This window comes from Sciurus vulgaris (assembly GCF_902686455.1).
Source record: "Sciurus vulgaris genome assembly, chromosome: 8".
Taxonomy (NCBI): Eukaryota; Metazoa; Chordata; class Mammalia; order Rodentia; family Sciuridae; genus Sciurus; species Sciurus vulgaris.
The window spans coordinates 26478400-26490906 of NC_136468.1; the positions used below are offsets into that span (position 1 = coordinate 26478400).

Below are 12507 nucleotides of genomic sequence, written 5' to 3' on the forward strand. Positions count from 1 at the left end.
CATCTTGACAAAATAGGTTTTGGTAACACTATAATATTTACTTGGAAAAAGTGACCCATTATTCATCATCTAGTTTTCCTCTTCCCTAATTCAAGAGAGTTGAAAAACTGATACTGTTCATACTCTCCTGCTCCTGTCCAAATGCTGCTGTTGTCTTCATAACCCACTTCTTAGACACCTTATAAATTCTATGGCCATAGTCATCTCCCTTGTGCCTGTCTTGTGTTATCATCATGGAGTAATTCATATTGCATGCAGTTCCATTATTAGATTGGGAGCTCTTCAATAATTAGACTAGGAACTCCAAGGGTATAAGTACATCCTATCTTATTCATTATATATGCTAGGACCTAGCATACAGACACTAAGAAAGTGTTTGTTGGCTGAAGGGAAGAAATCCTGTTTTATTCATTGATATATTCACAGTTTCTCATGATGATTGGAATATAAAAGTCAATGAATATGATTTGAATGGATTTACTGATAATAAATTAACACCCAAGATAATTATAAACTTTTTCTAATTTTATATTATATGAAGAAAAACCCCTCCCAGTTTCCAGTTACCTAACTAATCATAAGTTCACTAGCTTCTTATTATATTTTAGATTCAATTAACATTTAATATTTCACTTCTTCTTTGACACTGATAATTTCTAAAACGTAAGTAGAATTATCAAGATCATTTAAAAAAACCCTGTGTTATCTCCCCACAAATTACTTACTAAAAACAAAAGGAAAAATAGTAACTATTCAGTGGAGAAACTGAATAGCCCCTTAAGCCAGCGATCAGGATTAATACCAAATGGACATCACATTGGCTCTGGATGTGATATCCTGAGAAAACACCACATCCTTTATGTGGCATTTTATTAAAAAAGATCTAAACCCAATCTAGTCATGAAGAAACATCAGAAATTGAGTCAAATCCCAAACTGACTTATGCCATAAAACATCTGTATCATAAAAATACCTTTTAAAGATTTTTTTAAAAATTTGTTTTAATTAGTTATACATGACAGTAGAATGCACTTTGCTACATCATATATGATGGAGTATAATTTCTCATTCTTCTGGTTATACATGATGTAGAATCCCACCAGTCATATAGTGATAATGTCTGATTCATTCTACTATCTTCCTATCCCCATAACACCTCCCCTCCCTTCAATCCCCTCTACCTAATTTAAAGTAACTCTATTCTTCCCACAACCACCCCTACATCTTTGTCATGCAAGACAAAGGAAGGTCTCCAGAACTGTTCCAGAATAAAGTGAAGTGGAGACATGACACCTAAATGCAATGCAGTCCTGGACTGGATCTTCTACTTCAGCAAAAAGAAAATTCCATAAGAGACACTTTTAGGATAACTGACAAAATGAAAACATGGACTGCAGATTAATTGACAGTTCCTGAATTTGTACTGTGGTCATGTAAGAGAATAATAGCCCTTCTTTCAGAAACTATAGACAGAAATAAAAAGGGATAATAATAATGGGCATGATGTATACAACCTACTTTTTCAGATAGATCAAAAAATCATATATATATATATATATATATATATATATATGAAGCAGTTGTGAGAGTGGAGAGAAAGAAAGGAAGGAAGGAAATAAAATAACCATGACAAAATATTTTTAAAAAATTTATGAGTCTGGGTAAAGAGAGCTTGGGAATTATTTATTATTCTCACAATTTAAATTTGAAATTATTTCAAAAATTAAGTTCAATAACAATAACAACAACAAAAATAACCACTCCTCAAATATTAGAATCTATATCGCAGGTTTCACATGATGCCTAGTAATTTCAAATATCCAGCTAAGGCATATATACTATAGCATTTCTAATTCTATACCATAGGTGATTCCTTTGTCTTTATATAGTTGTTCATTACATAAAAATGAGTGTCATATTAGATTCAGGATCTAACTAAATCAAACCACTAAAGTTGATTTTTCCCCACTAAATTTTTTCTTGTGTTTATGACAAAGAATGACTGTTACCAATAGTTCTTTTGTCCAATAGAAATGGAAAGTCATGCACCCACACCCAACCGGAAACTTAAGGATTGCCTATTATGTGCCAGGTAATGGGCTAGATGATGGCCAGAGAGAGGAGTAAATTATGGTCTGGGTTTTGAGGAATTCAGTGTAATGGGAAAGTTAGACTGTTAATCAGAATGATGTACTTACAGGGGTGGGAGGAAGGAGCAATTAATTTTCCATAGGAGCTGGTTTCACAGAGGTGTTACTGAAAGTGGGTCTTGAAGGGTGAAGTGAGTTTTCCAAATAGAAGGGGAGGATATTTGCAGGCATGAGAAACAGCATTTGTAAAGGAACGAAGCCTTGTAAAGGAACAAAAGTTCAGTAATTGTTTCTAGTTTTATGCCAGAGATAGTTTAGAAGCATTCAAACCTAGTTCAGCTATTTTAAATATTTTAATTGTGAAATATATATTCATAAAAATACCTAAAACATAACTGTCAGTTTACTGAATTATTTAAAGCAAATATATATGTAATAATCGACATAAAAATCTACAAAAGAGCCAGTAACCTTAAAATCAGCACTTCACCATTCAGTACTATTTTCTAACACTCTTCTTCCTCCAAAGATAACCACTGTTCTATTATTTTAATAGTCGCTTTAGAGTTTATAGGATACACTTTTACCTAATCATAGTCTGCCTTTCAGTGATATACCACTTTACACAAAAGTCACTATTCTGACTTGGTCTTTCTTATTTAGAAATGCATTTATAAACACTGAATAGTGTGTGTGTGTGTGTATGGACTGAGATACGTCCCCGTCCTTTTTATTTTGAGACTGGGCCTAGGTTGTGGAGGCTGGCTTTGAACTTGACACCCTCCTACCTCAGCCTCCCCAGTCACTGGGATTACAGGTGGGCACCACCATGTCTGACTATTTAAAACATACATACAGAAAAATGCACAATCAAAAGTGACAGCTCAATGATTTACTGCAAGAGATGTGTGTACTGCATACACATAGAACATTACATAGCAATTGAAGCCCAGAAACCTTCCTTATGCTCTTTTCTAATCAGTTACTGCAATTTCCTTCTCTACAAAGATAACAACTGCTTAGTTTTGTGGAATACTATAGTGCATGTATGGAATCAGTCTCTACATATTTTGTTTGAATTTTTTCATTCTATATTGTTTGATTCACCTGCTGTCATACGTAGCTGGAATTCTTTCATTTTCATTAATAATACTCAATATATTAATTTACCATAATTTACTTATCCATTCTGTCAATGGACATTTAAATTGTTGTTAGTTTTTGGATATCATGAATAAAGTTGCAGTTAAGACTCTTGTTCTTTGGGGACTAATATAGGGACATTTTCAAATTTAGTAGGTAATGTCAAAAAATTTTCCAAAATCATTGTTCCAATGTATACTCTTATACATTGCTATTTATGAGTATAGCTATTATTCCACATCTTCTCACTGGGCATTCCAAATCAGCATTTGCAGTCATTTTTTTAATTTTAGCCATTGTATGGTCATGTAGTGATATCTCATTGTGGTCTTAATTTGCAATTTTATTAATAAGGTTGAACATATTTTAATATTTTTTATCTTACAGAAAAATTTAAATATACAAAATAAGCAGAAGTGTTATGAATCTTCCAGTATTTATCATATAGCTTCAACTATTATCGACATCCTGCCATTCTTGTATCTTCAGTACTTTCGACCATATCCACTCCCCTTTTAAAGTTAAGTGTGCATTTATTGAAAAAATGTTAGTGGTACAATTTAAACAAAACAATATACCTATATAATCAACACCTCTATCATCTTCCTCTGAAACTCCCTAGGGTTCCACATTCCCTCCCCACCCAGTTTAATCCTTTGCTTTGTTGGTTTCTGCAAAGGGTAAAAAGTCCAGTGTGTTCACAGCATATTGTGTACTGTGTTCTAGGTCCTCCCGGGTGCTTTCTTCATTAATTATCTCTCACAACCCTGAAAGTGTTTTACAGTTGAGACAACTGAGGCTCAAGAGAGGGTCTTACTTGCTTAGAATCACAAAATTATGAGTTTTGTGAAAAACTTCAGATCCCAAAACAACTTTTTACTAAGGCTCCTTGTTAAAATTTGGCTTATTCATGTATGCAGCTGGCAGTCAAAGGGGATTTTTGAGTTATACAGTAATATCAGATTTGTTTGGATTTAAGTATATTGATATTGTGGGATATTAGAGTGAAACAGAGATAGGAGGTAGAGTGACTCTGGAAGTGGTTACTTCAGTGGTTCAGAGATGAAGATTGGGACTACAAGATTGATAGTGCGAATTGAGAGAGAAAACTGTTTTATTGGTGGAATCAATATTTTAGGGTTCTAGTTTCAATGTCAAGGATGAGCAAGAAAAGAAACCTTGGATACAGGTAATTTTCATTGCTTTGCATCTTTGCATGTGCTCCTCTAACTCCAAAGCTTCCACCTGCAGCACCTGAGCAGATAGCAACGCTGTTATTAAAATATGGAGGAGGAGGAACAGGTTTGGTGAAAAGATAAATTCAGTTTTGGTCCTGCTTATTTTAAGATGCCTGGGGATATTCAGATGGTCTGTCTCATGGGTAGTTAGAAATATAACTTAGGGCTCCAGGGGCAGATCTGAGCTGGAGATAAAATTTTAGAAATCATCAGAGTATATGTAACTTGCTGCACAGGTTCTGAACTCAGATCTAGGGTAAAATTCTAACCCAGACACTGTTTTCTTGTTTGTGAAACATAATAATACATCTAACCCAGGATCTTCATATGGCTTTGATGAAACATACATAGCACTTAATATGTTGTCTGAATTCAGTGACAGATTTATCATTAGCTATTTTTAAATTACAATACAGACTTATGAAAAAGTTCTATTCTATTAAGACTTTTTTTTTCTGTAAAATTCATTTAAATGCTTTACGAAATACATTAGAATGAAAGACCTGCCTGTAAGGTATGGTTTGGTGCCCACAAAACAGCATGAAGCATCCATGCATCACAGTGTCACCTGGCCAGCAGGATTTAAGAATGCCTTTAGTACCATGAATGGAGTAGACAAGGCCATGTCAGGGGGTTCCCAATAAACAACTTATCTCCAGGGAAAACATCCTGTTTTAGTCAATATTTTGATGCTGAAACCAAAAGTCCCAACAGGAACAATTTTAGAGGAGGAAAAATTTATTTGGGAGCTCATGGTTTCAGAGGTCTCAGTCCATAGATGGTGGTCTCCATTGCTCTGGGCTAAAGAAGAGGAACAACACATGGGTTTGGCAGAGAAAAGCAGCTGGGAACATCACACCAGGAAGCAGAGAGCAAGCTCTGCTCATCGGATAAAAAATATATACCCCAAAGGCCCACTCCCAATAACCCATCTCCTCCAGCCACATCCGACCTGTTTAGTTACCACCCAGTTAATCCCTATCAGGGGATTAATGCACTGATTATGTTAACGCACTCATAATCCAATAATCTCACCTCTGAACTTATTTGTATTGTATCACACTTGAGCTTTTGGGGGATACCTCATATCTTAAACATAACATACCCAGTTATAACCTACTCTTTTTCTTCCTTAAAATAAGCATTTTAGAGAAAGTATTACCTTCTTTTTTTCATCTCATGTTGTTTGTACCCAGGTGTTAAATTCTATATAATTGATAACATATCAACAGTTTAATATCTGTTCTCCTAAATCAATTTGTCTCTTTCTGAATTTTCATTCTCTATTGTGGAACATAGATTTGCACATAATTGTAGATTTACTTATGTACTGTAAAATGTCACTTTTTAATCAAAGCTAGCAAAATCTGTACCAGAGTACATAGGTCCTAATGAGAACTATAATTGGTTCTATTTAATATTGGATTGTTACTCTGTTTTAATGGGATCTGTTTAGAACAAATGGGAAACTAAGAATGGATCTTAAAGAAAGTAATGATGGATAAAAACAAGACCAGTTAGGAAAGTTAAAGAATCACCAAAGTTTATCTTCAGGTTACTAAATTGACCCAATGTCAATTTAAAGAACATATTTGACTAGTATTTGTTTTGCTATTCTTAAAGGCATCACTGAGCATTAAAAAAATTAGTTCTAAAAAGTTATTCTTGAGGTAATTATATATTGTGATAGATTATATGTGAAGATCATCACAAATAGCTCCTTCCATTCCTGAATGTGTACTCCTTTGAATGTGACTTTGCTGCTTTTCTCACCAAGAGGGAGGAGTCTATCTCCCCAGTTTCTGAATCTATGACTGTCTTTTTACCTGCCTTGACTACAAGAATGGGGTGGATGTGATGTCATGTAACTTCCGAGCTCAGAGCCTCAAGAGGTCTTGCAGCTTCCACTCTAATGGGCTGGCATGTTGCCACATGAGGAAGCCCAGGCCATTCTCCTTGAAGATGAAAGGCTACAAAGAGAGGTCCAGTCAACAGTCAACACCAGCTGCCAGCCATGAGTGTACCCAGTCAAGCTCCAGATGACTCCAGCAGCTGCGTGAGTGACTCCAGACAAGGCTAGTCCAAATTACTGATCTAAGAATTGAGAGCACATTCAAAGGCTTTAAGTCACTAATTATGGGTGGTTTGTTATGCAGCAATTACATATATACACGAATATACACATAGATATATATGCAGGAGTATGTGCTGAGGATAGTATTCTCTCACCTTGAGAATAAGAGGCAATAACTTTGAATTATAAAGTAGATATAGGTTAATCATTAGGAAGTAATTCCAGACTTTTAAGGATCAAAAAGTAATGCTATAATAATGGTTACTTAGATTACTGCAGTGAATAATGAAAAGGAAGGCAGATTTTTCTGGGATGGTTTGTGCACTTTCTCAGAGGCAGGGTGATAAGTCTAGATGATGTCCTAGGCCCCTTCAACTCTAGAACCCTGTGAATTTCAAATGAGTTCTTATGATTTAGCAACCTCATTTCCACTTCATGAGCTTGGCACACAGTATTTTAATATATAATGCCTTTCACCATTGGTAGGTTCTACTGGTTCATGTTTCACATACAATGTAACCCCAAAGTCACTAATTAAGTCACTAATTATGGGTGATTTGTTATGCAGCAATTATATCCACACACATACACATATGTATATGTATGTATATACGTGGATAAATATATATGCACATCAAACAGGTATGGCTTAATGAAGGTAACACAGAGAAGGAATATAGCATAATGGTTGTTAGCAGGTTCCAGAGCCAAGAGCTTGGGTTCAAATGCTGGTTCAGCAGCCTATCAGTTGCAACCTTGAGAAGTTATCTAATCTCTTTATATCAGTTTCCCCATCTGTGGAATGGAAGAATAACAAAACCTTGTTGGATTTGTAGGACTAAATGAATTAATACCTGAGCTTAAAACATATAAACTACTTGGTACACTTCAGATATTAGTATTGTCATTATAGGATAGTAAGGAGCTGACCAGGTCCTGGACCCAGTTCTATTACTGACTTTCAGCACATCATATATTTTCTGAGTGTTTTCTCAGGTATAAAATAAGGTTTACTAGATAAATTCCATAGTTTCTTTTCATCTTTTAAATTCTATGAATCAGTGTTTAATATTTGTTTTATCCAAATGCACATTTCAATCTTGTCTCTAATTCTAATTTTTAAGAGATTGTCTAAAACTTATGTTAGCAAGCAATTCTGGGGACCTCTAGTAATGACCACTTTGAATTTCAATATTTATGACACAGCATTTACTCAAATAAAACTCATACCTGGTCAGCAAACATTTATAACTCATTTCTCTGAAATAAAGTCTTTTAAGGCTTATGAGAATTTACAGTTAGAAAATGTTTGTTTTCTAACTTGTGATAAATACCCTTATGCAAAAGTAGAAAAATATCTTTTGAAAATGATAATATGCCTCACATTTTACCATACAAATACCTCTAATGTGGATATTTTTGTTTCATTTGTTTTTACTGCATAGTGTCACTCAAGATGTATATTTAATTTTGTTCTTATTGTTATGCTTTATTATTCTATACCACTTTCATATTATTGCAGCCTAATTGACTTCTAACTTTTTTTTTTGCAGAAGTCTTATATGTTTTAGAAATTTTGCAAAGTATACAAAAGCATAAAGAAAATAAACACCACGTGTAATTCTACTGTTAGAGCCTACTGTTAAGGTGTAACATTTCAAAAAAAATACTCATTTTTGTAGTAAATATTTTCTATTCAACTGTAAGCAAAATATGTTTTATTGGCTGCATGACACCATCACGTAGAAATGGCATAATTTATTGCACATCACTTTATAATCTGTGACACTCATTATATTTCGGGTAATGGGTGATGCTTCTTGACCACGGGACAGATAATTACGTGACTGGTTGGTGTGTATATAGATCATTTTTCTACCCCATTCTGGTACTCCCATAATTGAGCTGTTACCATCCTCTAAGACTTACACAAAAGCTCCACCCAACATCTTTACAGTAACAAATCTATCAATCGACAAGCTTTCTTTTGGATTTTGAAAGTGGATCATTTTTTTCGATCACTTTTTTTTTCTCTTCCCAAACACAGACAGCCTACCGTACTAAACTTTTTCAGATCCCTGAAAACTGGCAGCTTAAGTTAGGCAACTACGAAGGGTTTTAGTGATGTTGATAAGGGTGGTGATAAACTAGGCGGATGCTCTTTTTTCTCCTAAATATTTCCTGACAGGGCAAAAGTTTGTTTCTCGGAGTTGGGGAGAAACGGGCAGCCGGGCTTCCCTAGCTCCCTTGAAGCAGCCCCGGGTTTGCAGATTTGACAGACGATGGCGATCTTCGGAGATTTTCCGAGCAGGATGCCCGCACTGAAGAGGAGGGAAAGTGCGTACTGCCCACGTGACCCAACTTCACTTTTTCTGGTTTTAACAACAGCGCTCCTGGAATAAATACCGATCTACTGCCTATCGACTGTTTCTCCCCCAATAGCCTGATGAAGACCCGCCCCGCTAAGTTCCAGGAGGCAGAGTTTCAAAGTTGTTGGTTAGGGAAAAAACCCCACAAAGTTCGACTTTAGCCATGTATAAACGCACCGACAGCTTTTTCGGACCACCACTACCCACAGCTCACTTATCTGTCAACCCCTTTCCTACAGTTTTCTAGCCGTGCTTTTCCAACCCTCCCGGAGTCGGTTCCTCTCAGAGGACTGCGAGTGCAAAAGTTTGGCTGCAAAGCAGTCAATGCCCTGGCGCGGCGCGGACTGGCACCTCGGGCCTCACACCTCCTGGCGCGCGCAGAGCGGGGTTTCGGCTCTGGGTCGGCCGGCGGGAGGACGCGCGCGCGAGCAGCGGGCCGGACATCCCCGCCGCGGCCCCAGCGCCAGCCACCCGGCCTCCACCCCCCAACCGGCCCGGCTGGGGCGGGAGGCGCGACACCTCCCCACAGGCGGGGGCGCCGGCCGGGCGCATGCGCGCGGCGCGGCCGGGCGTGCCGGCCACACTCCCCCCACCCACTCCGTGAGCTTGTCACTTCCTGCCCTCGCCCCATCTCCGTCCGGGGTCAGTCAGTCGCTCCCCGTCGCTGCCGGAGAGTCTCTGCTTCCCCCTCCTACCCGCTCCGCGGCGGTAGCTCGGACTCTCCGGGGAGGGGGAGACAGAAAGAGAAGGACTGACTTAATAAAGTTTCCTGAAACAACTGCTGCTACCAGAAAGGCCCAAGGTGGGGGTAACCCCCGTCCTTCCCCGCCCCTCTCCAAAAGCCTGAGGGACCGTTGCAGGTGGAGCGGCGCTGAGGGGAGCCGGGCTGCGGCGGCAGCCGTTGCCCCGGCGAGGGACGCTTCGAGTCTTGCCCGCTCCGGTTCCGGCTCCTTCGGTGGTGGCGGCAGCGCTGCTGCCGGGCGGTTCCTCCTGTCAACTGCCCGCGCCCGCGCGCCGCCAGCCCTTCGGCCCCACAGCGCGGAGGGACGCCGTGAGCCGCCGCCGCCGCCTCCTCGGCCCGCGGAGGGACGTGGTGAGCTGTGGCGCTTCCGCGTCAGCGCCGGCGGGGACTCTTTGGGAGCGCGTCGGCCCGAACCCCTCGGCGTGGTCCGCTGCGACTGCGCCAGGTGGGGCCCGCAGCCGCCTCCCCGCCAGGCTGTCCCCGCGGCCGCCTGGCCACCCTACCTTCTTTCCGCCTGCCCGCCGGCCGCCCGCCCGCCCCAGGAGTTAAGTAAGTTGGGCACACTTGGTTTGGACACCTGGGCTGCGCCAGGGAGACCCCAACGCGCGCGCGTGGCAGGAGGGGGCGGCGTGGACTGGCCTCCGGCGGGGGCCGCACCTCGGCCGGCCGGGAGCCCGGCGGTGTCCGCCGCGCCCCGCGCCACCCTCTCCGCGCGCCCGCCCGCCCGGGACGGCGAGGCCGCCGCCGCCCGCGCAGCGGGCCAGGCCTTCTCCTTGCGCCGCGCCGCGCTGCGCGCGCGAGTCTGCGTTTCCGGGTAGGGCGATGAACCTGTGCGGGGACTTCGGGCTGGAGACGGGTTCGGGCGTCGGTCCGCTTCCTTTCCGAGAAGAAGGTGTGGGTGGTTGGAGGGCAAGCCGAGGTCGGGTGATGGGAACATATCTGGAAGGGCAGCAAGAGCCCCCAGGAAGTTCAGGGTGAGTGACGGGTTTGTGTCTCTTTCCACAGCCAAGGCGCAATGAAGAGCTTCTTGCAGTGAAAGGAAAGTAGGTCGCACCCACTGAAAATGCCTTTGAGGGACAAATACTGTCAAACTGACCACCATCATCACGGATGCTGTGAACCAGGTGTGTCCCTTTTCTGTCCCAGTGACTTTGCCCTCCGTCAGAGCCACTCTGCCTTCTGGTTCCTTCTAGTTTTCTTTCCTCTTCCCCAAAAGTCATTCCTAAGTAAAATAGGCTATAATTTTCCCCAGTAAGAAACCAGTTATGAAGCTAAAAGCTTGTACAAACAAGAGGTCTCCCCTGCTCAATCCCTTAAAGAAAGTACTGCAAGTGTCACCTTCAATCATTTCCACAAGATCACTCAGTCCTTTTTCCGTTCTTTGAAGGCAGCCAGCGGTGTTACCCTTATGCTCTGTGAATGTTTAAAACTGAAGATAAAGGAAAAGATAGGTAGTAGAATACTAGCGTTTATCTTTGTGAAAATTATTTCATTTAAACTTAAAAAATTAAGTTTCTCATGCATTTTCATCAAAGAATTGTCAAAAAAAATGAATGTAGTTGGGTTAAAGATGGTCGGTTGAACTTGCTGAATCAGGTTTTGTTAATTTTTAAAAAATATTTTATAAAAAGCTTACTGTATTTAAAAAAAAGTCCAGATATTTTAGATAGAATACGTTAAGTATTCTAAGATATTTTATTAAGTGGAACTGTTTTTTAGTTTAACTTATAAAATGAAAGGTTTTTTGGAGTTTCATGAAGAATTAACAAACGTTAATTTGATAGATGTGGTATATAAACCATTGTCAGTTCTGGTTATAACTTTGATGTGCTTTGTGACATTGAGGTGCAGCTTAAAAGGAAATCAAGTGCATGCTGTCACTAAACCAAATAAAGATGATTCTATTCTAGTTCAAAGGCAGGTGTTTATCATTATTTTGAAGTTAGAAGTTACTAGATTTTTTTTTTTTTTTTTTTTTTTTTTTTTACTTTTGCTTGCTTTTTTTTTTTTTTGGAGTAACTGCACTTATGTACTGAGTTTCATTGCAGTAAGTTCATTTTAAATAATATTCTGATGGAGATAAATGGCAATGCTAAAGGGGAAGAATTTCCATTTTCAAAAACAATTTGCTGCACATGAGAATAAAATTTGTACTATGGCCTTATGTCTACTTTGTTGGGATCAGTAATAATTGACCTGTTACAATAAAGCAGGTAATCCCAGGATGTGATCCAGTTTCTGTTCAACTGCCTCTGACCATATCCTTTCACACTGCCTGTTTTTTTGTATTCGAAGCTATGTTGGTTGCTTATGTTTTATGGAATCGAATGCTGTTTTCTAGTTATGAAGTTTAAGAATGTGAATACCTTTTATACTTGTTTTCCACTGACCTTTTATTCTAGTTTATTTCTGAGAACACCTCAAGTCATTTAAGTTAAATTAATGAAATTATCTTATTTAGGAAGAAGTGTTTTCTCATTCAGTGGACCTTTATTTTAATTAATTTATTTATATGCAGTGCTGAGAACTGAACTCAGTGATTCACACATGTTAGGCAAGCGCCCTACCACTGAACTACAACTCCAGCCTCGTGTTTGCTCATTCATTTCTTTAATAAGTTATTATTGAACACCTATTAGGTGCTACGTGCTCTCTAGTGCAATGAGGTTATAAATGGTGAATAAGATATAAGGTCCTTCATAAAATTTTTTTTTAGTACTGGGATTGAACCCTGGTCCTTGCATGCTTAAGCAGGTACTCTTACCACTGAGTTACACCCCAGACTTTTTATTTTATTTTGAGACAGGATCTCAGTGCGTTTGTTGCTCAGGCTGGCTTGAACTAGTGATCA

At 39.7% G+C, this 12507-nt stretch overlaps 1 protein-coding gene across 3 annotated transcripts in view; it reads left to right on the forward strand.

Annotated features, from left to right (window-relative positions):
- The first annotated feature begins 9580 nt into the window (after positions 1-9580).
- Positions 9581-12507, forward strand: part of ZNF800 (zinc finger protein 800) — a 46415-nt gene continuing 43488 nt past the window's right edge. For 2 of the 3 annotated variants that reach the window (XM_079151644.1, XM_079151646.1), the window contains exons 1-2: positions 10061-10205; positions 10662-10780. In XM_079151644.1, coding sequence (XP_079007770.1) covers positions 10720-10780 — 61 coding nt within the window. In that variant the 5' untranslated portion in view covers positions 10061-10205; positions 10662-10719. Of the gene's footprint in view, positions 9717-10060; positions 10206-10661; positions 10781-12507 lie in introns of those variants that run through there. The other variant, XM_079151645.1, reaches the window with a different exon arrangement.